The following is a 24,618-nucleotide window of genomic DNA, read 5'->3' as shown; positions in this document are numbered from 1 at the left end:
CTAAAGAACTCAGAAACAGCACTCAGGCCCTGAGTTCAAGCCCTACAACCAACAACAACAAAAAAGTTTTGGTTTTGTTGTGGTAGTTTTTAATAAATTCACTTACTTATTTTGAAGATACTGTGGTAACTCAGGGCCTTGCACTTGTAAGGCCAGCATTCTGCCACTTTGGCAATGCCCCAATCCTCTTTTGCATTATTTTTTTCAACTGCCATCCTGTTTATTTATGCCTCCCACATAACAGGGATGACAGATATTTACCAACATATCCAGCTTTTTTATTGGTTGAGATAGAGAGCTTAAGAACTTTTTCCTAGGCTATCCTTGAACTGTAGTAATTTTTCTGATACCAGGCCCTAACTAGCTAGGGTTACAGCTGTGACCTATTGCACCTGTCTTGCTTTTTTTCTTTTTCTCCCTCCTTCCCTCTTTCCCTCCCTTCTTCCTTCCTTCTTTCCTCCCTCCCTCCCTCCTCTCTCTCTCTCTCTTTCTTTCTTTCTCTCTCTTTCTCTCTCTCTCTTTCTCTCTCCCTTTCTCCCTTCTTTCTTACATAGGGTCTCATTATATAGCTCAATCTGGCTTGGAATTGCCTATGTAAACTAAGCTTGTTTCAAAGCCAGAATTCTGCCTCAGCTCCCCAAATTGCAGGATTAGCGCTAAATGTCATCCCCAACTAATTGCAATTTAAGATAATGTCTTTGTTTGGTTAAGTCCAATGTCTATGCTTCCTTTGGGATGTTTTTTGTTCATTCAGTTTCTCTTTAGTCATGCTTTTCTGTTTCTTTATATATCTTGTGATTTAAAAAAATGGAAAACTAGCCATTCAATTATAATGTTAACTTTGGAAATAGGATTCTCTCTATTTTTTTGTGTGTGTCATAGGGGCAACAGTAGTCCATTTGTTTTGAGAGTGTTTGAATTATTTTGTGAACTTTTTTTGTTGTTGTTCGGTCACAGGGCTTGAACTCTAGGCCTGGGGATTGTCTCTGAGCTCTTCAGCTCCTAGCTAGTGCTCTACACTTGAGCTACAGAGCCACTTCCAGTTTTCTGGTAGCTACTGGAGATAAAAGTCTCACAGACTTTCCTGCCCAGGCTGGCTTTGAACTGCAATCCTCAGATGTCAGCCTCCTGAGTAGCTAGGATTACAGGCATGAGCCATCGGCACCTGTCTTATTTTGTGAGCTATTATTACATTATATAGTGTTCTATACTGACTTTATATTGAAAATATCATTATCAAAGTAAAACCTTTGGTATTTCATCCCTATTCCAGATGAATAACTTCATTAGTACACAAATTAAAGACATAAAAATAAGTTATTATAAAATTATCTTATGCTTCAACAGTAATTTAAATGATTTTCTCCAAATGATGCTGCTTATATAATATGATAATGTTTTAATGTAAATTAGAGATAAAAATAAACATATTTAAGCACTTTTCATAGGTAAGCAGCATTCCACATATTTTATTAAATTTGTGTATTCTACTACCAAAAAAGTAAATTATTTTGTGAACAGTTCCATGTTGGTGGTAAATATTGAAATATCCTTCTAGCTTTTATTCTAGCTTCTATTCAGCTAGTGTTTGGGTAGATTTCCTATTTGAGATGCACAAACACATTGAAAAAACATAAAAGAGGGTTGGGGCATGGCTCAAGTGGTAGAGCTGTTCTGTTTGCTGCTTACCAAGCACAGTGCCCTGAGTTCAAATCGTAATACCTCCAGAATTAAAGGGTGAAGGGGAGGAAAGGAAGAAGGAAGGAGGGATAGAAAAAAGGGAGGGAGGGAGGGAGAGAGAGAGGGAGGGAGAGCAAGAAGGAGAGCAGATGGGCACATAAGCACACTTTTATTTTTCTGTCTTAGCATATTTGCTTTGTACTGGGGTGATCCTTACTACTTAGCTTGACTTCCTCTTAAGTTTCACGATCACCCTGAAGAAAGAGATTGAGGCTTTTTTTTATTAAAATACTTTTTTTTTTTTTGGCTTGGGTATGTGTATGGCTTTCTATTGCATGGCTGCTTTTTGAGTGAGCATATATTCCAAAGCATTTTCTCCTCCTCCTTTGGGTCTTGATGGCCTATTATAGATGTTGTATTTTCACATCTCCTATTTCCTACCTCTATAATCAGTGGGGTTTGTAGTAACCTTCATTGTAGCTTTTTGAGCAGTGCGTGCCGCTTTCCTGCCTGTATTCTGAGCCATGTGAAATCCCTTAGTATATCCCAGAGAGGTAAAAAATATGACATTATCATTTTACTCTATTCCTTTGAGCTCACGGTATGGATAGGGAATGAAAGTCATTCTGCTTGCTGCTCCAGTGTAAGACAGGCTTTGTTCAGGGATGGAGTGGGACAAAGCAAGTAAACTGCCACAAAACTTTTCTGCCATTTTGAAGATTACTTGTACTTGATTGTACTTAGTTTGTTTGCCCTAAATATAGTTTTCCAGAGCATCTACAAAATTGTTTCAGATACCTTCTGGGGTTTTTTATTTCATGTTTCTTTTTTTTGTTTTTTGGCTTTTGGTTTTTTTTTTGGTTGGTTGTGGGACTTGACCTCTAGGCCTGGGTGCTGTCCCTGAGCTCTTCAGCTCAAGGCAAGCACTCTACCATTTGAGTCACAGCACCACTTCCAGTTTTCTGGGAATTAATTGGAGATAAAAACCTCATGGATTTTCCTGCCCAGGCTGGCTTTGAACCTCGATCCTCAGATCTCAGCCTCCTGATTAGCTAGGATTATAGGCATGAGCCACCAGCGCCTGGCTTTCTTGTTTTTTAAATGTGTTTGTATGGAAGGATAATTTGGAGTTCCTAGACAACACCAGTTTGCTGCCATCAGTGGCTTAACAAAAATGGTGTGGGCTGGGAATGTGGCTTAGTAGTAGAGTGCTTTCCTAGCATCCATGAAGCCCTGGGTTTGATTCCTTAGTATCACATAAACAGAAAAAGCCAGAAGTGGCACTGTGGCTCAAGTGGTAGAGTGCTGAGCAAAAGCTCAGGGACACTGCCCAGGTCCTAAGTTCAAGTCCCAGGACTCACAGGAAACAAAAAAACATGGTGAAGTTGGAATAATGGCCCTCATCTTATAATTCAGATATTTTGGGAGACTGAGACAGTAGGATCATGAGTTTGAGACTAGCTTATCCTACATAACAAAATCCTGTTTTCAAAAAACAAACCCACAAAGGAAGCAAAAATAAAAAAGGGTAGTATATGTAACATAAAATCACTGTTTTAGCTATTTCTTAAAAGCATACGGTTTAGTGGCATTAAATCATTCATATTTTGTAAATTACAGCAGTGTCATTTTTATTATAAATTATTTGGCTTTTACATTTTTATTCTGCTAAGCCTTCATGTTGCATTTCACCTGCTCTTGGAGTTATCTCAACTTATCTGATGCTCTTCTGCCTTTTCCCCCTCCCTCTGCCTTGTATCCACTTTGTACATTTTTGTCCTGAACCCTCTCAATATCAGTATGCACTTAGGATTCTGTTTTATATTCTTTAATATTATGTTTGTTCTCCTTGGATATTGGCATCTGTTCTCAGCGATTAAGTGTACTCTCATGACTCCCAAATGTATGTGGCAGTCCCAGTCTCTCTGTTAAGTCAAACTCATGTTTTCAGCTGCCATCTCTTTAGCTATTAAAATGATACTATTTGGGGACCTCAAATTTGGTGTGTCTAAAATATTACATGTTGTCCATTTAATATTCTGTCATAGTTAATGAAGTTACTACTCATGAATTAGAAGATGTAATATAATTCTACGATCATATAATTAACCCTTCCTGCCCATCTGTATTCATCAGGTTCTTTCCCCTTCTAATGCTTCATTCTCACCTCCTAGTCTAGTTCTCACCCCCTCCATCCCCACCCTCCTCCCCCCGCCCGCCTGGTTCTATGGCTTAAACTCTCACCCCTGTGCTCTGTACCCAAGCTTCTTTTTTTTTTTTTTTTTGGATCGGTTGTGGGGCCTGAAAGCTGGGCCTGGGCGCTGTCCCTCAGCTCTTCAGCTGAAGGCTACCACTCTACCACTTGTGCGTCAGCCCCACTTCCGGCTTTTTCTGCTTATGTGGTGCTGAGGAATCGAACCCAGGGCTTCATGCATGTAAGGCAAGCACTCCACCACTGAGCCACCTTCCCAGCCCCAACCCAAGCTTCTTTTGCTCAAGGCTAGTCTCATGGACTTTCCTACCCGGGCTAGCTTTAAATTGTGATTTTCAGATCTCAGCCTCCTGAGTAGCTAAGATTATAGGTGTGAGCCACCAGCACCCTGGTAGTTGAGTCTTTTGTCTTCTGTGCTTATACCATGACAACATCCTCCTATTACTCCTCTTCCACCGGTCTCTTCTGTTTCTAATTCATCATCTTTTTTTATTGCCCACTATTCTGAAATAAAAACCATTCGTGTCCCTCTTCTGCCCTCCAAATTCCCTTGGTTTCAAATTTATATTAGAAGATGAATATCCAAATTCTTAGCCTGGTATTTAATACTTTTAACATTCTCTAGTCCATCTTCACAACGTATGTCTCCCAAACTAACCAATTTTCACTCTTCTGAATCCAAAGCATTCTATTCTTATTCCTTACCTTGCTTTCACTTACTATTCCTTTGCCCTGCCTGCATTTCAGACCTTCTAAATTCTGTGCTTTTTAAAGTTCACCTGAAATTTATCTCTTCTGTGAATCCTCAAAGAACTTAATCCTTAAAATACTTGATATCTTGTGGTACTTTTTGTCTGAGACCAAGACTCGAACTTAGTATCTGATGTTTTTGCTCATTGGCTGGCACTCTTACCACCCTAGCCATGCCTCCACCCTCTATATTTTTTTACCTACTGAGTTCCCTGGGAAAGGAAGAGTTGGGCTTATTGTTTTGTTTCCCTACAGAGGAGACTGATTTATAAGTAAATAATTACAATATAGCCCTTAAGTACAGTAATTCCTGTGATAAGTATCACAAAAGAGGCTATTATTAAGATTATGTCAAGTTGTTGGGGAAAGTAGCACAGGTAAAGATATTTGAGGCAGTTTGAATATGAGTTCACAATCCAGACTAGAGTAGGTGCAAAGTTAGTAAGACAGTGAGCTTATTTGGGAAATAAGCTGGTAACATACTGTGGCTTAAGCTAAATCATAAATTTAAGCTAAATCATAAATATGTAAAGAAAATGAGGACAGAAAGATATAGTTAGAGACTAGTGGGAAGACTCATTGTTGTTTTGAGCCATTTGGAATACTTTATAATAGTAGTTTGTAATTGTACTGTAGAATTTCTTCTTTACCTAGCAAAAGGATTTATTTAAAAGATTCTACATGTCCCAAATGTACTTTTTAAAAATAGTATTGTCACTGAAGTTTGTCAGTATTTTATGACAGTGAATAATCTATTTTAGCATTACTTTGGTTTTTATAAGTCATAATGGATTTCAGGGGAATAGTTTCCAAAAGCATTATCTGTTAGAATAATAACTATTTAGATTTTACCTAAAATTTTTTTTTAAATAACCTAAAAATGTTTCTTTCTTTTTCTTTTTTTTCTTTTTTTGTGGATCGTGGGGCCTGAACCCTGGGCCTGGGCACTGTCCCTCAGCTCTTCAGCTCAAGGCTAGCGCTCTACCACTTGAGCCACAGTGCCACTTCTGGCTTTTTCTGTTTATATGTTGCTGAGGAATCGAATCCAGGGCCTCATGCATGCAAGGCAAGCACTCTACCACTGAGCCACCTTCCCAGCTCAAAAAAGTGAATGTTTCTTATGTGTACATAGTATTCCAAATCAACTGCCTTTATAAGCCTTGTGATAAATATATTATTGCTAAGGAATTTAAACCCACAAGTGTTTTTACACAGGACTCTTTATTTTGTGGTTTAGAACTATCTAGAAAACTGCTACAATGTTCAGTTGAATAATTCTTCTCTTTCTGCTTCCATTCTGTTGTTAGATAATATAGTGCTTTTCAGGAAATGTGAACTGTTCATACCTTAGATTCTTGTAGATTCTTTATACTTGAAATTGCTTATGCCTCCTTTGTCATGTGAGTGTATGTGTGTGTATGCATGGAAATGTCTCTCTTTCTTCCTCTCTCTCTCTCCCCCTCTCTCTCTCTCTATATATATATATTTGAACATGTTTCTTCTATATGACTAGCTAGGCATCAGGGGCTCATGCCTATAGTCCCAGCTACTTTGGAGGCTGAAATCTGAGAATTGCTGTTTGAAACCATCCCGTGCAGGAAAATCCATGAGATTCTTAATCTCCTATTCACCACTGACCTTCCCCACCTGCCCCCCCCCCACCAAAAAAATAAAAGCCAGAAATGGAGCTGTGGCTCAAGAGGTGAGTGCCAGCTTTGAGTTACAAAGCTAAGGGATAGCACCCAGTTCCTGAGAGCAAGCCCCAGGACTGTCATAATGTGGATGGATGAATGGATGGATGGATGGATGGATAGATAGATAGACAGACATAAAATGTAACTGTTCTAACTGCTCTACTATCACTATAGCAAAGAAGTAGCCATTAGTAGCAAAGGATTTACTGTAATTCTTTTTTTTTGTTTGTTTTTTTGGTCGTGGGGCTTGAACTCTGGGTTTGGGCGCTGTCCCTGCACTCTTCAGCTCAAGGTGAGCACTCTGCCACTTAGCCAAAGCCTCACTTCCGGTTTTCTAGTGCTTTATTGGATATAAGAGTCTCACAGACTTTCCTGCCTTTTCCTTCCTGGGCTGGCTTTGTGCCTTGATCCTCAGATCTCAGCCTCCTGAGTAGGATTACAGGTATGAGCCACCAGTGCCCAGCTTTTACTGTAATTCTTTAGCGTTTATTGGCCCCTCATATTCTCTTCTTTACTTTATTAAATTGATACTTAATCTAAAGGATGAACATATTGACAGTAGAGGGTGGCTTTGTTTCATGCCTAAATCATAAAATTTAATGAGGGAGCATTAGGACTATATGTTTTGGCTGTCATTGTGGTGAATTTGGTATTGCACATGGAGGAATGTTAATTCCTATTAAAGACCCAAATCTTTTTATTAGAATATGAACGTTGGGAAATGTAGAAGTCTTATTCTTTATTATTTTATAGAACTTGGGTGTATTTAGTAAAAGTCAGGATTCCTTGCCCCTTGCTCACTATGTAACCCTGCTCTCCCACCCTAGAGTATCAACTAGCCTTAGTTGATAGGTGCACTAGGTTATTCATGGAAGAATACTCTTAATGACTTTATTTCTCTGATAAAAAAGCATATGATTTTTCCTTATCGGTGATGCTGAAAAGCATAAACTTCTATGCTGCTATAAAATTAAAACATGAAGCAGTCGGACACTCATGCCTGTAATCCTACCTACTCAGGAGGCTGATCGTGGTTCAAAGACAGCCTGGGCAGGAAAGTCCATGAAACTCTTATCTCCAATAAACCACCAGAAAACTGGAAGTGATGCTTTAGCTAAGTGGCAGAGTGCTCCCCTTAAGCTGAAGAGCTGAGGGACAGTGCCCAAGCCCAGAGTTCAAGCCCCACAACTGACAAAAAACAAACAAAAACCCAAGAAAAAAACATATAAAGCAAAGGAGGGGTAACAAAGAAATGTACTCCTTTTCTTTTCTTTTTTTGGTAAAATGTACTCCTTTTCTTTTCTTTTCTTTTTTTTTTTTGGTCGGTTGTGGGGCTTGAACTCTGGGCCTTGGCACTGTCCCAGAGCTCTTCCGCTCAAGGTGAGCACTCTACCACTTGAGTCACAGCACCACTTCCAGCTTTCTGGTGGTTAATTGGAGATAAGAGTCTCCAAAATCCTGCTTGAGCTGGATTTTGAGCTTTGATCCTCAGATCTCAGCCTTCTGAGTAGCTAGGATTACAGGTGTGAGCCACCAGCACCTTGGCAAGAAATGTGCTCTACCTGACTTACATAACTGTAGCCCCTCTGTACATCACCTTTATAATAACAATTTAAAAATTTTTAAAAATAAAACATACAGTGACAGGCTCAAACATCTAGTGATCATGTGCAATTAGTGGAGATAGCTAGTTTTTAATTAACAAACACATTATCAAATACTGTGGCTAAGCATAAGGCAAATTACAGCATTTGGTGAAATTAGCATTATGACCTAAGATTAAATGATCATTTTATGACCACTTGACTAAATGCCTGTTTTCTTCTTAAATCATTGTTGCCAATAAGTAGACTAATTTGTAGAGGTTTCAGATGTTAGTTTACAGAGGAAGAAATGGGACTAGTAAGGGCCATTGCTTTACCTAGTTCACTTAATCTAATCCTCACAAATATCAGTTGTAGATAAATACTCTCTTCATTTTAGAATAGAGAAAACACAGGCTCAGAAAGGTATATAACGTATGCTTCCAGCAATAATATGTAAATATCCTGGGTTTTTTTCTTTAAAATGTGATGGTTTTTTTTTAATCATGCTTAAATCTCTCCTATCTAGAATGTATTTCATTACTAAGCAAGACTCAGAATTCATTCTTCAGCTGGGTACCTATGGCTCATACCTGTAAACCCAGCTAATCAAGAGACTGAGATCTGTAGGATTGCAGTTCAAAGTTAGCTTAGGCAACAACAACAAAAAAGTCTAAGAGATTCTATATTAAAAAAAAAAAATTAGCAAAAAGGCTAGAGGCATTTCTCTAGTGGTAGAGCAAAGCCATGAGCAAATATGCTGAGCAATCACAGGTTTTAAGTTCAAACCCCAGTACCAGTACAAAAAAAATACCATTTTCTCCATAATACTGTTGAGTTATACAAACCACATTATCAAAGTGACACTTTGTAATGAAGGATTATCTGAATGTTTCATCTTTTGCTCCTGCATATGGGAAAGAGATAATCTTAATAGATGTCTTTCCCTGTCTACACTGATTGGTATGCCTTTATGTTACCCTGCACTTGTTTAAATAATATTTAAATATCTACATTAAAAGAGCAACAGCTTTTGTTTATCCTTTATTCCTGGTTGCCCAACAAAATGAGAGAGAGAGGGAGCCAGAGAAACATAAAACCTACTGTGTTTTTTTTTGTTGGATGTGTGTGTGTGTGTGTGTGTGTGTGTGTCTGTGTTTGTATCTGTATCTGTCTGTCTGTCTGTCTCTTCTAGGGCTTAAACTCAGGGTATGGGTGCTGTCTGTGAGCTTTTTGCTCAAGGTTAGTGCTCTACCATTTGAGCCACAGGTCTACTTCTGGTTTTTTGGTGGGTTAATTGGAGATAAAGAGTCTCAATGACTTTCCTGCCATGCTGGCTCTGAACTCTGATCCTCAGATCTTATCCTCCTGAGTAGGATCACAGGTGTGAATTGGCAGTTGGCCTAAATCCAGTTTTATAACTAAATGCACATGCAACTTGAATATGTGATTATGAAGAATTTATATTAAGCCTCATGATATAAGCCTCAGAACTATTGTTTAGTTGTTACCCTTGTAGTCACAGATGTAGGTTTTGGATGAATACTTGTGAAATGAAGATAAATACAGTAGAAAAGTAAAATAAAATGTAAAATTACATAATTATGAGAAAAGTACATGAATTGAAATCACTTGGAGGCAAGTCTGTGGTGATTTTCCTTCTGTGTCTGTCAGATTTAGGAGTTGAAAATCTGTATAAAATAAAAAGGGTTTGTCCCAATATTCATGTAACATTGTAAAGAGTATTAAATGAATAACGATGTATCATAGAGTAGAAATTTAATATTGAAGTATATGCTCTTATTTATCACTCCTAAAAATGGAAAGTACTCTATTGTGATCCAAAAAACTAACTGTTCCTTTGTTTCTTTAGGATGGATTGGATGCTTTGGTTTATGATTTGGATTTTCCTGCCTTAAGAAAAAACAAAAATATTGACAACTTTTTAAGCCGATGTAAGTAATTTTTTTTCCTATGGAGGTTAATGATAGACTTCATGAGGTTACATCTTAAAGAATTCAAGCCAACTTTCTTTTTTTTTCTTTTGTTACTTTTTGGTTATTTTATCAATAATTCCTATACAAAGAGAAAGAAACTTTAGTAGCCAGTTTGAATGCATAGTAGGAAAATCCACAAAATGTTTTTCAGAGAATGCAATAAAAGTAAATAGCTAAAGTAAATACATTTTCAAAAATACCTATATAAGTTGGTGCTGAGGAATGGAACCCAGGGCCTCATGCATGCAAGGCAAGCAGTCTACCACTGAGCTACCTTCCCAGCCCCTCTATTTTAATTTTTGAATTGAAGAAAATGCAGAGAATAATATTGATAAAATTTTGGGAATTCAAATATAACAGTAAGTAGAAATCATGAAGAAGGAAGACTTATGCTAGGAGTACAGTTATTTTAAAGTCTGAAAAAATTAATATACCTTATTTAAAAAGAAATGCACATCTCTGTAGATTCAGGAAAAGGATTAAATGAAGCACTATTCAACTAGGCTCAGTGGCTCACACCCATAATCCTAGTTACTTAAATCAAGGCCAATCCAGGCAAAAAGTTCCTTAGACCTTCAGCACAATCAATAACAGGTGAGTGTAGTGTCATGTGTGTGTGTGTGTGTGTGTGTGTGTGTATAATTCTATATAATATAATATGTAATTCTATATATAATAATACTATATATAATTCTCGTTATGGGAAGGCTGAATAGGTAGGAAGATTGTGGTCTATGCAGTTCTGGCAAAAATACAAAAGTCCTTTATCAAAAAAATAATAAAAGCAGAAAGGACTGAGGGCCTAGCTCCAGTGGTAGAGCAACTGTCTAGTAACTACAAAGCCCTGAGTTCAACACAGTGCTAACCAAAAAAGAAAAAAAAATCAAAAGACAAGTCACAGGGGCTGGGAAGGTGGCTTAGTGGTAGAGCGCTTGCCTTTCATGCCTGAGGCCCTGGGTTTGATTCCTCAGCAACACATAAGCAAAAAGAAAAAAGCCGGAAGTGGAGCTGTGGCTCAAGTGGTAGAGCGCTAGCCTTGAGCTGAAGAGCTGAGGGACAGCACCCAGGCCCAGAGTTCAGGCCCCACGACCGGACCAAAAAAAAAAAAAAGATAAGTCACAAAATAAAAAGACATTATTAGTAAATCATTTATTTGACAGATATCTAGAATTAAAAGTATGTGTTAAGAACTCAATTCAATCTTTAAAAGGGCAAATAATTTAAATAGACATTTTTCCAAAGAAGATATATAAATGGCCAATAAACAACACAAGAACTTTTCAACAGGGTTAGACTTCGAGATACGGCATGTAATTGTAACTCCTCTGTATGGTATTTTCATAATAATAAAAAAAGATACAGCCAAAATGCACTAAAATGATAAAAATAAAACCTGATAAGATCAAGTATTTTTGAGAAATTGGAGCTGCCAGATACTTTGCTGCTGGATGGTTTATAAAAAGACACTTTGAGAAACAATTTGATGGTTTCTTACGAAGTTATTCACATACTTAACCATATGACTTAAGAATCTCTTTCAGATGTATTTATTCAAAAGAAGTGAAAACATATATCTATACAAAGATCTGTGTGGGAATGTTTTAAAAGTGCTTTAATTATAGGCACTGGAAACTGGAAGTGATTCAAGTGCCCATCAAGTGGTCAGTAGATGATAAATTCTAGTATAACCTCATAATTATATACTACTCAACAATAAAAAAGTAATAAATCACTGGTATTTATAACATACCAGTTAATCTCAAAGCATTCTGTCAAGTACAAAAAGTCATATGCAAAAACCTGTTACTATATATAATTCCATTTATGAGACATTCTGGAAATGCAAAACTTTTGAGATTAAATTAGATGAGAAGTTGGCAGGGCTTTAGGTAAAATAAGTAGACATAAGCATATAAAAATGAATAGAGGTATGAAGAAACTTTGGAATTCTTTACCTTCATTTGGTGATGATTTTATTAGTGTAGATATTGGCTAAAACTCATCAAAATAAACATTTAAAGTGAATCATTTATTCTGTTGATTATACATTAATAAACCCAATTTTGTAGATAGTAACAATTCTAAATCAACATGCTATTTCAGAAAAAAATTTTGTTACTTTCTTTAGAGAAGCAACATATTGCTAATTTAAAGTCAAAATAAGAAATACTGGAACAAAGTTAGGCAAGGAAGCATGTTATAAATGTAAAAGCTTGACAGATGCATTTTCCCAATATAATCTTATAATTCCTGACAGTATGTAATATTTCATATACAACAGTAGTTTTTCATAGGATAGTGCCACACTACTGCTGGAATTTATTTAGGTATTACCATAGAAAAGATACATTGAATTAAAAAAAAAGAAATGTTAACTTATGAAATACAAGAGAGAGCCTAGGCCTGATGATGTACTACTACTCAGTGTTAGAATACTTGCCTAGCTTCATGAGGCTGTGGATTCAGTCCTCAGCAGCAGGAGAATATAATCTAAGAATAAATACCTACACATATTGTAAACTAATCCTTGAAAAAAAATGCTAATAACAACACTCTGGGGAAAGTAAAGTCCTTTTCATTAGTGGTACTAAGAAAAACTGGATATCTATGTACAAAAAGATAAAAACTAGACCTCTGTCTCTTATCAGCTACATGGCTCATGCCTGTAATCCTAGTTACTCAGGAGGCTGAGATCTGGAGGATTGAAGCTTGAGGCCAGCCTGAGGAGTAAAGTTGGCTCGACTCCATTTCTAAAATAACTAGTAAAAAGCCAGGCTGGAGCCCTGGCTCAAGTAGTAGAACACCAACCTAACCTCTGAGTTTAAATATAGCACTGCTTAAATAAATTAAACTGTTCGTTAAAATAAAAAGGTTTCTTCTTACTGTGGTGGTACATAGTTGTAATTTCAGCACTTGGGAAAATGAAGCAGAAGGATCATGAAGCTAGCCTGGGCTGTATGCCAATTTCTAGGCTGACATTGATTGTCATAATAAGACCTCATCTCAAAAAAACCAAACATCTCCCCCCCACAAAAAAATAAAATTCTGTACAACAATGGAAATAGTTAAAGAGAGTTGAGAAACAATCTATAGAATGAGAGTAAATATTTGTATATTGAAAAATATGTAAGAATATTTGCATATCCTTATATTTAAGGAACCCAAATAATTCATTAACAAAATTGATTTGAAAAAATGGATAATACCTGGTGCCAGTGGCTGATGCCTATAATTCTAGCTACTCAGGAGGCTGAGATCTGAGGATCATGGTTTGAATCCAGCCCAGGCAAGAAAGTCGGAAACTTATCTCCGATAAAATCAGAAAAAGCCATAAGTGGCCTTGTGGCTCAAGTGGTAGAGTCCTAGCCTTTTTTTTGTTTGTTTGTTTTGGTTGGTTGTGGGGCTTGAACTCTAGGCTTGGGCGCTGTCCCTATTCGTCAGCAGAAGGCAAGCGCTCCACAGCTTGAGCCACAGAGCCACTTCTGAGCCCTAGGCTTGAGCATAGAGAGACTCAGGGAATCACTCATGCCCCAAGTTCAAGCCCCAAGACTGGCAAAAAAAAAAAGTGTATAGTAGATACCAGTGGCTCACATTTATAATCCTAGTTATTCAGGAGGCTGTTCATAGCTGCCCAGGGAGAAAAGTCCATGAGACTCCATCTGCAAATTCACTAGCAAAAAACTGGAAGTGTGGCTCAAGTGGTAGAGCACCAACTGAGCAAGCAAGCTGAGTGTAAGGCCCTAAGTTCAAACTCTAGTACCAACAAAAAAAAAAGACAACTAGACATTTTTCAAAAGAAATCATACAAATGGTCAACCAGTATATGAAAAAATGCTCAGCATTACTCATCATCAAGGATGTACAAATCAAAACCATAATAGCTATGACTTCAGTTGATGATATCTAACTAAATGATTAATGCTTTTGAGGACAAGAGAGACTTCATACACTGTTGGTGGGCATGAAAATTGGTACAGGCATTATGGAACAGCATAAAATACCCTCAAAATATTTAAAATAGAAATACTGCATGATTCAATAATCGCATTCCTGAGTATAAAAAGGGGAAATGAAGTCACTATATTGAAGAAGCATCTGCCCTTCTATGTTTAGTGCTGCTCTAGTTACAGTAGCCAAGAAGTGGTATCAACCTAAATTAGCTGATGAATGGGTTTTTTAAAATATGTGCTTATAGATATAAACACATATCTATACATTTATGCACACAATGGAATAACCTTCATAATAAAAAGGATGCAATCAGCTCAAAATAATTTCTTTACCTAAAACTATCAGTGCCTAACACGATACATTAGAAAGACTGTAAGGTAAGTTTACATTTTCCTAGAAGTTGTCAATTTCGAAGTGTAACGTGTTCTGCTTTTCTTTTTTTTAAGTGTAGAATCCCCCACACACACACACACGTTGTTACAGCATTGCTGCTGAGTTGCAACCTATTACCACAAAGCTCCACAAAACATTTACACATATATATGTTCCCCCCCCTCTGTTTCTCTCTCTCTCTCTCTCCCCTCTCTCCCCCTCTTTCCAATGTGTCTTATAGATCGTTGCTTATATAAGCTGTACATACGTATGGGAGGTGTATGGGGTGTGTTTATTTCTTGTTAGTCTGGATCTAAGCTCCTTTGAGGTGTAATATATCATGTCTACTGTCATCTTGCTTTTTTCTTTTTTATGATTATTATTGATCTTTGGTATGCATTTCTGGTGAAGGTGTAATAAAACGTGTGGCATTGTTCTAATAAAAAATCATCTTTTGGGCTGGGAAGGTGGCTCAGTGGTAGAGTGCTTGCCTTGCATGCTCAAGGCCTTGGGTTCGATTCCTCAGCACCACATAAGCAAAAAGAAAAAAGCTGGAAGTGGCGCTGTGGCTCAAGTGGTAGAGCACTAGCCTTGAGCTGAAGAACTGAGGGACAGTGCCCAGGCCCAGAGTTCAGGACCCACGACCGGACCAAAAAAAAAAAAAATCATCTTTTGATTTTGTAAAAAAAAAAAAAAAAAAGGATGCAATCTTGTCATTTGTGACAGCATGGTATTGGAGTTCAGAACATTAAATGAAAGTAAGCCAGGTTGGGAAGGACATACCACATACCACACATATATGTAAAATCTAAAAACATTACTCTCATAGAATTTGAGGCAATATAATGGTTTCCTTAGACTTGACAAAGTAAAGAGGATGGAAGAATGGGTAAAGAAGAGTCAGTAGGCTATAAAATTAAGAAAAAAATAACTTCTAATATTCTTGCATGTGGTGATTATGGATAACAATATACAGTTTGGAAAAGAGCCTGAGAAAAGAATGTTGAATATTTACCATAAAGAAGTTAGTATTTGAGGAAACAAATATGCTTATCCTGATTTAAACATTACACAAAATGCATACATGTATTGAAATTTCACATGCTACCCCATGATGTGTGTGTGTGTGTGTGTGTGTGTGTGTGTGTGTGTGTGTGTTTGATTTGAACTCAGGACCTTACGCTTCCCAGGCAGGTACTCTTGTCACTTCAGACACACCTCCAGGAGCTCTCACAAACTTTTTGCCTGGACAATCCTGAACCATATCTTCCCAAGTGTCAGTGTCTCAAGTAACTAGTGTTATGGGAGTACCTACTGTGCCCAGCTATTTATGTAGAATTTTAATGTATTCACTTAAAAAAATGAAAAAAGGATAAAACCTTTCTCTTTAAGGAATTGAGCTTAGATTTTACTAAACTAGCAGCTATAAAATATGGCCATTTGAAATATTATTCTAAAACTTTAAGCCTAAATATCCTAGCTGCAAATTTATCTGTTGAGTGTGTGAAAACAAAGGGAAAAGAAAATCTGTGGCATTGGACTCATTTAGTATAAAGATTGTGCTTTCTAGACTTGGTGTTTGATACCTAGGTAATGAGGACTGAAAAGAAAATGTTTATTTGCCTCACATACCTGAAGTATGCATGGTTATCCATAAAAAAGGAAATGTACAATGTTGAGGTTTATCATAAAGTTAATAAAAATATTTTAAATTTTCAATTATCTAGTATTTTTTGACTTTTTATATGTCTTAATTTTTAGATGCCTTTGTTGCTTCTAAATAAATATTCACATACTTAAAATAATAACTTCTAGGTTATTGTTGTAAGCAGAATTGAGCCATCATCTGAAGTGTAGAAGTCATAAGTTTTGATTAAGACAGTCTCTTCATTTTTTGACATATTAAATTTGAAATGTTTTCTGCCCTTTGGGGTATCATTTGGGTACTTATTGAAAGCAGTAGAATATGAATGTGTTAGGTTGAGAGATGTTGTTAGAGATAAAGACTTGGAAGATGATGTTAATATAGATGGTTGAAAAGTCCAGAGAAATGAGTATAGATTTGGGGAAAAAAACACTGTTAAAGACTAAACCTTGGGCCGGGCATGGGCAAGTCACACTTGTAATCCTACACAGGAGGCTGAGATCTGAGGATCTGAAGTTCAAAACCAGCACTGGCAGGAAAGTGAGAATGTGGCTTAGTGGTAGAGTGCTTGCTTAGCATGCATGAAGCTTTGCGTTAGATTTCTCAGTACCACATAAACAGAAAAGCTGGAAGTGGCACTGTGGCTCAAGTGGTAGAGTGCTAGCTTTGAGCAAAAGAAGCTCAGGGACAGTGCCCAGGCCCTGAGTTCAAACCCCAGGACTGGCTAAAAAAAAGAAAAAGAAAATTGAAAGTAGCACTGTGGCTCAGAGTGGTAGAGTGCTAGCCTTTAGCGAAAAAGCTCAGAGACAGCACCCAGGTCCTGAGTCCAAACCTCACCACTGACCAAAAAAAAAAAAAGACTAAACAAAACAAGCCATAGTATTGTTGGGAAAATGTGATATCTGGAAGTTAAAAAATACATACTAGTAGAAATTAATAAAATTGTCAAATCTGCTGAAATATCAAGGAAAAATTAATAATTGGTCATTGACTTTGCAATATAGTGGTCATTCATTTGTATGTGTGTGTGTTTTGTTTGTTTGTTTGTTTTACCAGTCCTGGGGTGAACTCAGGGCCTGGGCACTGTCCCTGATCTTTTTTGCTCAAGTCTAGCACTTTACCACTTGAGCCATAGTGTCACTTCCGGCTTTTTCTGTGTATGTGGTATTGAGGAATTGAACCCAGGGCTTCCTGCATTCTAGGCAAGCACTCTACCACTAAGCCACATTGCCAGGCCCTCATTTGTATCTTTGACAAGCAGTTTATTTTTACTTATTTTTAACTTTTTATTTGCAAATAGTTGTACAGGGGAGCTACAACTTCACATGTCCATTTATGTGTTCACAGTGCATCGTAGAAAGGTAAAAACCAAAGTCTACCTGAAGTGTTTATTTTTGTATGTCTTCTAGAACTGGCACTTGAGAGCTACAATGGAGTTAGTGTCCTCAGCAGGTACCAGATTTTGTTGGGGGTCCTCAAACTACCATTCACAGTCCAGATCTGACCTGCCACCTGTTTTTGTATGGCTTACAAGCTAAAAGTGGCATTTATATTTTTTTGATGATTGGAACAAAGGTCAAAAGAAGTATATAATAAATATTTCAGTGTCTTATCAGTATGTTGGGCTTTTTTTTTTTTTAACAGTACTAGGGTTTGAATTTGGTACTCTTGTTTAGTGGGTAGGTGTGTTCTACCACTGAGCCACACACCTCCAGCTCCCTTTTCCCCTCTTTTTTTTTGCACTATCTATTTTTGAAATAAGATATTGCTTCTTATCCAGACATATGCCTAGAATGCAATCTACCTATTTTAGGCTTTATGTCTCAGCTGGGATGACAGGCATGCACCACAAAGGCCAGCTTCTTTTAGTTGAAATGTAGCCTTGCAGCCTTTTGCCTGGACTAGCCTTGAACCATTTTATCAATCTTAGCCTCTTATATCTTAGAATACAAGCTACAGATTGAGAAGGGGGCTTCACCAACTTTTTTCTTATGTTAGCCTCAAACTTTGATCCTTCCAGTCTCATCCTCTCAAGTAGCTAGGATTGCAGACATGAGCCATCATCAGTGTCTGGTCTTTAAAAAAAAAAAAAAAAGTGAAATAAAATTTTTTTTAAAAAAAGAAAAAAGTGAAATAAGGTTTTTCTGGGTACATATGTCATACACATGTATCATCTCTCATTCCTTCACTGTATTGTTAGGTATAGTGTAAATCAGTGATACAGTTAAAACTCAACTATTTTGAGTACCATATATATTATCATACTGTAATTTTATGTTTTAATTGTGTCCAAACCAAAAAGAAAACATATTTCTGAGGCTTAATGTAATGTAGACTATTTCATTAAATTAAATTAAATCAAACTACTGTTTATTATACAGTGGCATGATAGCTGTGCTAAAAGGACACAGTATACAGTGACATCAGACTAAATAATAATCCACAATATTCCAAATTCTTAGAGCAACAATTATTAAAAAAATAGAAAACTTAAAATGGAATGTCTCATTTGTGAAGCAGAATTTCTTCCCCAAAGTAGAAAAGACATGAAACGATAGTCTTAGGTAAATTAGTAGTGGTTTGTTAGTCAAGGAGAGAAATCATGTGTGATTACAGAAGCAAACAAAGAGAAAAAACTTGCTTTAGATTCAGTGATAGAACCCTGGGTTCAATCCCTGCTTGTCAAAGAAAACAGCCTTTTGGCAAGAACAATTGTTGAAAATATTGAAGACATCAACAGGCAGTTACAAAAACAAGATTTTCTGTTTAGTTGTTCCATTTAAAATGAAGTAGCCTGTAATATAGAATATAGTCTTCCTCTCAGACTTCCTTTATAATATGTGTCATATTATAAAATTAAAGTATTTATTATTACTCCTTTAGACTATGACCTTCCTGTATTTTTTATCTTACGTGATCCTAATTTTTAGGATGTCTGCTGCAGAGTAGGCTTTCACTGAATACTTGTCTTAAAGGTGTCATTGTTAATTGTTTTTTAAAAATTAAAAAAATTGTCAAGATAATGTACTGAGGAGTTAGTGACATAAGTAAGGTAGTAAGTACATTTGTTATTGAACTTGTTACCCCCTCCCTCATTTTTCTCCCTCTCCCCAACCCCAATCATTGTTAATTCTCATCCTCATATGTGGTCACTCAGTAGGTTTGTCTATTTTATTAAGGTATTCTTTTTTCTGTACACATTCTCCATCTTTCTTCATGCTACTATGAAATGAGCTTGGAAAAAGAATATTAATCCTTAATATTCTTCTTTGCTTATATATGTCTTGTCTTGGTATTTTGCTATTAATTGGAATTATAAGATTCATAATTAATTATTATAGTTATAAACTGAGCATCTTGTGAAAAATAATCAATGAGCAATCATTTTGTAATGTCTCAGAGTGTGCTATACTGGCTAAATGTGAATGTAGAGATTCTTCAGGTATTAAGTAGAGATGTGGAAGATTATTAATAAATGCTAAGGGAGAGATTGCCTAATCTGAGATTGTCATCAATCAATTATGTCAACTACAACACTATTCAGGTTAAGAAAGGCATATGCCAGTCAGTTAAAGTGGAGGTATTATTAATGGAAAATTCTTGGCTGTCTCAGAGATTTCACCGAAGACACAGCCCCAGTTTCCTGTCTATAGAGTATGAAGATCCAGTAATATTGTGTCATCTAATACACATTTAGAAAATATCTTTTAGTATATGTACTATTTTTCTACCTCAAAGAAGGGGTGGGTCTGCTGCATTCTTATTTTGCAATGAATAACTGTTTTAAGATCCTGGGATTCAAGTGGATGTAGTCCTGAATAGTGTTTGAGAAACTGGTTAGTCTACTGGATAGACTTTACTATTTAAGTCTTTTAATTCCTTTTGGATTGGACCTTTGGTGAAATGAGTTCAGAACATTAGAGCCATAAACATTGAGTTTGCCTGAAAGCTACCAATCAGTGGGCACTTAACACTTGTTAACATGTATTAAAACAAACTAAAATTCAAGGAAATTGGACAGAAAGATCTTCTGCCTTTTAACTCTATAGTCTTTCTTGAGATTATGTACACAAATGTGAGTTTGAATGAACATTTTAAAAGAAAGACAAGAATATTACTGCAACTTCTTCTAGGAATAGAACCCCAGTTTAATAGTTGTTGTTTTTTTTTATTGTGCAACTCTGAAATGTTAAGCTTTTCCATGTAATCTCATGCCAATGTTGACCCATGTGGATTAAAATAGCCATCTTTTAATTTGTGACCAAATTAGGAATTAGAATATCCAGTGGGGATTTATAAATTATTGTTGTTTGTAGCATGACAGGTTTATATAAATAATTGCAGTGATTCCCTGTGTGTATTTTAAGTTAAAATCTAGGTTCAGATAGACCAAGGTAATGATATAGGTACTAACTATTGTCAGTTGGAAAATTTATTTTTATTCTTTAGCAACATTGCTTTTATTCCACTAATGTAAATTCAATAATAATTTTTAATATAGTATTGACTTTGTTCCTAAAACTGTAATAGTGTCAGGTTTTTTCTTTTTTTCTTTTTCTTTCTTTTTTTTTTTTTTGGTCATTCATGGGCCTCTGGGCCTGGGCGCTATCCCTCAGCTCTTCAGCTCAAGGCTAGCGCTCTACCACTTGAGCCACAGCGCCACTTCTGGCTTTTTCTGCTTATGTGGTGCTGAGGAATTGAACTCAGGGCCTCATGCATACAAGGCAAGCACTCTACCACTGAGCCACCTTCCCAGCCCCTACTGTCATGTTTTAATAAAAACTTGTAATACTGTAGTGAAGCTGTTCCAGAATTTAAAAATTGAATGTTTCTCTATTGAACTTCAGATATTTTTTTTTCAGTGCAGGGATTGAATCTAGGATATTGGCCATGCTAGGCAAGCACTTTACCACTAAATTATGTCTCCCACCAATATTTTCTTAGGAACTTTTCTTTTGTTGTTTTTTTTATGGTGTTTTTTGATTTAGTGTTAACTATAATATTTTAATGCCTTAAATTCGTAAATTTTTTTTCTCCATACAGATAAAGACACAATAAACAAAATTAGAGATTTGCGAATGAAAGCTGAAGATTATGAAGTAGTAAAAGTGATTGGTAGAGGTGCATTTGGAGAAGTTCAATTGGTAGGTTATACTTACATTATTTGAAAACGCACATCCATATTTTTAGAACTCTTGACTTAAATTGTTCTAACCAATTTTTACTTAAGGACATGAAAATCTTGGGTCAAATTTAGCAGTAGTGGGAAACATTTTCCTTAAGTATCCATGGGTAGAGACTAGCCCTCAAGCTTCAAAACATAAATCTTTGTTCCAATTTTAGACTATGTTATGGAATAATAGGCCATATAAAGAGGGCAGCATATGTAACAGAGTGGAGGGGGAAGTATGTTATTATATGGGGAATCAGGATTTTTCTTCTAACATTCTGATAATAAAGCTAAAGTATTAAGGTTACTTAGTAAATGGCTTACTGAAATATTAAGTTTTAAATATTAAAAGGTTTTCTTTTCAATTTTGAAGGTCAGGCATAAATCCACCAGGAAGGTATATGCAATGAAGCTCCTCAGCAAATTTGAAATGATTAAGAGATCTGATTCTGCTTTTTTTTGGGAAGAAAGAGACATCATGGCTTTTGCTAACAGTCCTTGGGTTGTTCAGGTATGATTTGCTACTATCTCATTATTATATTGAACATACCTCAGAAATTTAATTTATGGTTTAGAACAGTGATAATATGTTTATAATTGTTTTACAATAGAATTTAGTTATCAAATAAAAAAGTTTAAATAATCTACTTTGACAACTGTCATGTCTATGTGTTTCTTACTTTGTAGAAAGAAATGTTGGAAATTAAGGGAAAGTCAGAGGGGACTAAGCAATCAAGTAGCACTGTGGGCTTTAGGTTTTCAGCAGGAAGAAAAATATGCTAGAAATCAGTACTTGTAAGTTCCAGTCTTGACTGCCACTGGCCTGTTTATTAATCTGTGACCAAATTATGTAGTGTTTCTAGGCAACAATTTTAATTGCTCATAAATTGAAGTCTTCTTGGTTATTTTTAATTGTGGTGTGAAGTTACAGGCTAAGCAGAGTTGGGGATAAACTATAATTCTGGATTCACCTAAAGCCAAGTCTATTTTTTATAGATGGCATAATGGGGTTTGCTAGGCAATGATTTACCATTTGAGCCGCACCATGATTTTTTAGATAGGGTCTCACAGTTTTTGCCCAGGTCTAGCCTGGACTCTTTTTTTTTATTTTTTTATTTATTATTTTTTTATTTTATTTTATTTTTTTGGTCGGTCGTGGGGCTTGAACTCTGGGCCTGAGCGCTGTCCCTCAGCTCTTCAGCTCAAGGCGAGCGCTCTACCACTTGAGCTACAGCGCCACTTCCTAGCCTGGACTCTTGATCCTCCTGCTTACCCCTCCAGCATAGCTACGATTACAGGTGTGCACCACCATATGGCTTCTTGGTTTGTTGAGATGTGTATCTCTTGATAATTTTTTGCCCTAGCTATCCTTCACCCATAGTCCTCTTGATCTGCCTCCTGAATACTCAAGGTTATAGGTGTGAGTCCCATCTGTTATTTATTTTAAATTTGGCATTCATAATGTAAGATTTATATGTAGGAAGTTAATGAGCTAGAGCATTTCTAAATGTCTATTTGTATTTTGTGATTTGTTTATTTATAGTATATAATGAAAGTACTATTCTAAGTATACTAGTAAATAGAATAAAAGTGATAAGTAAAATGTTAAAGATTACATAATAACACATTTTTAACTTAAAATGTTTATTCTGTTTTCATTAACTATGTAGATCTCTCAGCCTTGGTAATATTGACATTGGGCCAGATAATTATTTGTTGTGAGAAACTATCCTGTGTATTATTCCAGTTACTAGTATGTGTTTTAGGATGTTTGATGGCATCCTGGCTTCGACTCTAGAGATACCAGTGGTAACTGTTCCCATTGCACATACTGGTTTTTGTTTTTTTGGGGTTTTTTTTGTTAGTCATGGGGCTTGAACTCTGGGCTTGGGCACTGTCCCTGTGCTCTTCAGCTCAAGGCGAGCACTCCACCAGCTGAGCCACAGCGCCCCTTCTGGTTTGCTAGTGGTTTATTGGAGATAAGAGTCTCACGGACTTTCCTGCCTGGGCTGGCTTTGAACCGCGATCCTCAGATCTCAGCCTCCTGAGTAGCTAGGATTACAGGTGTGAGCTACTGGCGCCCGGCCCACATATTGGTTTTAATAACCATAATTGTTCAAGACGTTGGTGATATCCATTGGTGATAGAAGGTAAACTGGTTCTAGGTTAATAATGTTTCTCTAATTATGGAACCCAAGTGACAAACTGTATACTTTAATCTGACATAGTCATGAAATGCTACTTAGTTTCTTTTTCTGTAACTAAATCATTAAACTCTATTGAAAAAAATAGGTTTTTAGGTAAGTTAGGTTATTTATCATTTTCTCTAAGGCTTATATTCACTCTAAACCTGGATTTATTTCAAATGTTCTTTTATAAATTGGCTCTTTCACTTGAGTCCTGATCACATATATATTTATTGCCTGGTATTGGTTCTGATTTTTAATAACTGGATTTGCTTTGTTGGCTCTAACTGCTACTCTTTTCTTGCTTCTTTGTTTACTGCTCTTCCTCCTACCAACTACTGTTATTTATTGAGCATCTGTTGCACTAAGTACTCTTCAGAAAGATAGTTAATGTTAGCTGCATCCTACAAATTATAAATTATTTTGTTCATTATGTATTTGATAAACTGTTAATAAGCTGTTGTTAGGTAATGATGCCGACTGAATAGCAGGTATGAAAGTCAAAAGGTTTAGTTCCTTATACTTTTGTAGAGGGGATTGCAGTCACAGAGGCTTGGGAGGATGTTGAAGTGGAAGAGCCAAACAGGTAATAAGGGACAGCTAAAACTGTAGCCCAGTTTATTAAAGAACTGTGATGTTTGTATTAAATTTCTACCAATGTGGAAGTTAAACTAGAAGTACAATATTTGTTTCCTTAGATTTGTATATTCTTTGATACTGTTTCAAGTAGAAAGAATTTTTCAATGTAGTATGAAAAAAAATCTCTACCCAAGTTTTCAGACTAATCACTTTATAGTTCTTTTGCATACTTAAAGGTATTTGAGCCATTTATTTATGTTTGTGTTTTTTTTGTTTTGTTTTTTTTGGGGGGATCCGGTCATGGAGCCTGAACTCTGGGCCTGGGCACTGTCCCTCAGCTCTTCAGCTCAAGGCTAGCACTCTGCCACTTGAGCCATAGTGCCACTTCTGGATTTTTTCTTTTTGCTTATGTGGTGCTGAGGAATTGAACCCAGGGCCTCAGGCATGCAAGGCAAGCGCTCTACCACTGAGCCACCTTCCCAGCCCTATGTTTGTGTTTTTAAAAGAAATTATATTTAGCCCGGTGCCAGTTGCTCACATCTGTAATCCTACCTATGTTGAAAGCTGACATTAGAGGATCAAGGCTCAAAGCCAGCATGGGCAGCAAAGCCTGTGAGACTCTTAATTTCTAAATAACTACCAACAAGCTGGAAATGAAACTGTGGCTCAAGTGGTAGAGTGTTAGCTTTGAGCACAAGAGTTCAGGGACAGTACCCAGGCCCTGAGTTCAAGCCCCAGGGCTGGCACCAAAAAAAGAAATTGTATTTATAACTGTTTTATAGTTTATTTTACTTAAAAT

General features: G+C 36.5%; 1 protein-coding gene across 1 annotated transcript in view; it reads left to right on the top strand.

Moving 5' to 3' along the window:
• Nucleotides 1-24,618, top strand: part of Rock1 (Rho associated coiled-coil containing protein kinase 1) — a 119,743-nt gene that overhangs the window by 19,399 nt on the left and 75,726 nt on the right. The window contains exons 2-4 of the mRNA XM_042674974.1: nt 9,793-9,874; nt 20,928-21,028; nt 21,428-21,565. Of these exons, the coding sequence (XP_042530908.1) occupies nt 9,793-9,874; nt 20,928-21,028; nt 21,428-21,565 (321 nt within the window). The remainder of the gene's footprint in view (nt 1-9,792; nt 9,875-20,927; nt 21,029-21,427; nt 21,566-24,618) is intronic.

Source organism: Dipodomys spectabilis, unplaced genomic scaffold, assembly GCF_019054845.1.
Source record: "Dipodomys spectabilis isolate Male_0828 unplaced genomic scaffold, ASM1905484v1 ptg000024l, whole genome shotgun sequence".
In the NCBI taxonomy this organism is placed as follows: domain Eukaryota; kingdom Metazoa; phylum Chordata; class Mammalia; order Rodentia; family Heteromyidae; genus Dipodomys; species Dipodomys spectabilis.
The sequence above is the reverse complement of the archived record's forward strand: the minus strand, read 5'-3'. Positions and strand labels throughout refer to the sequence as shown.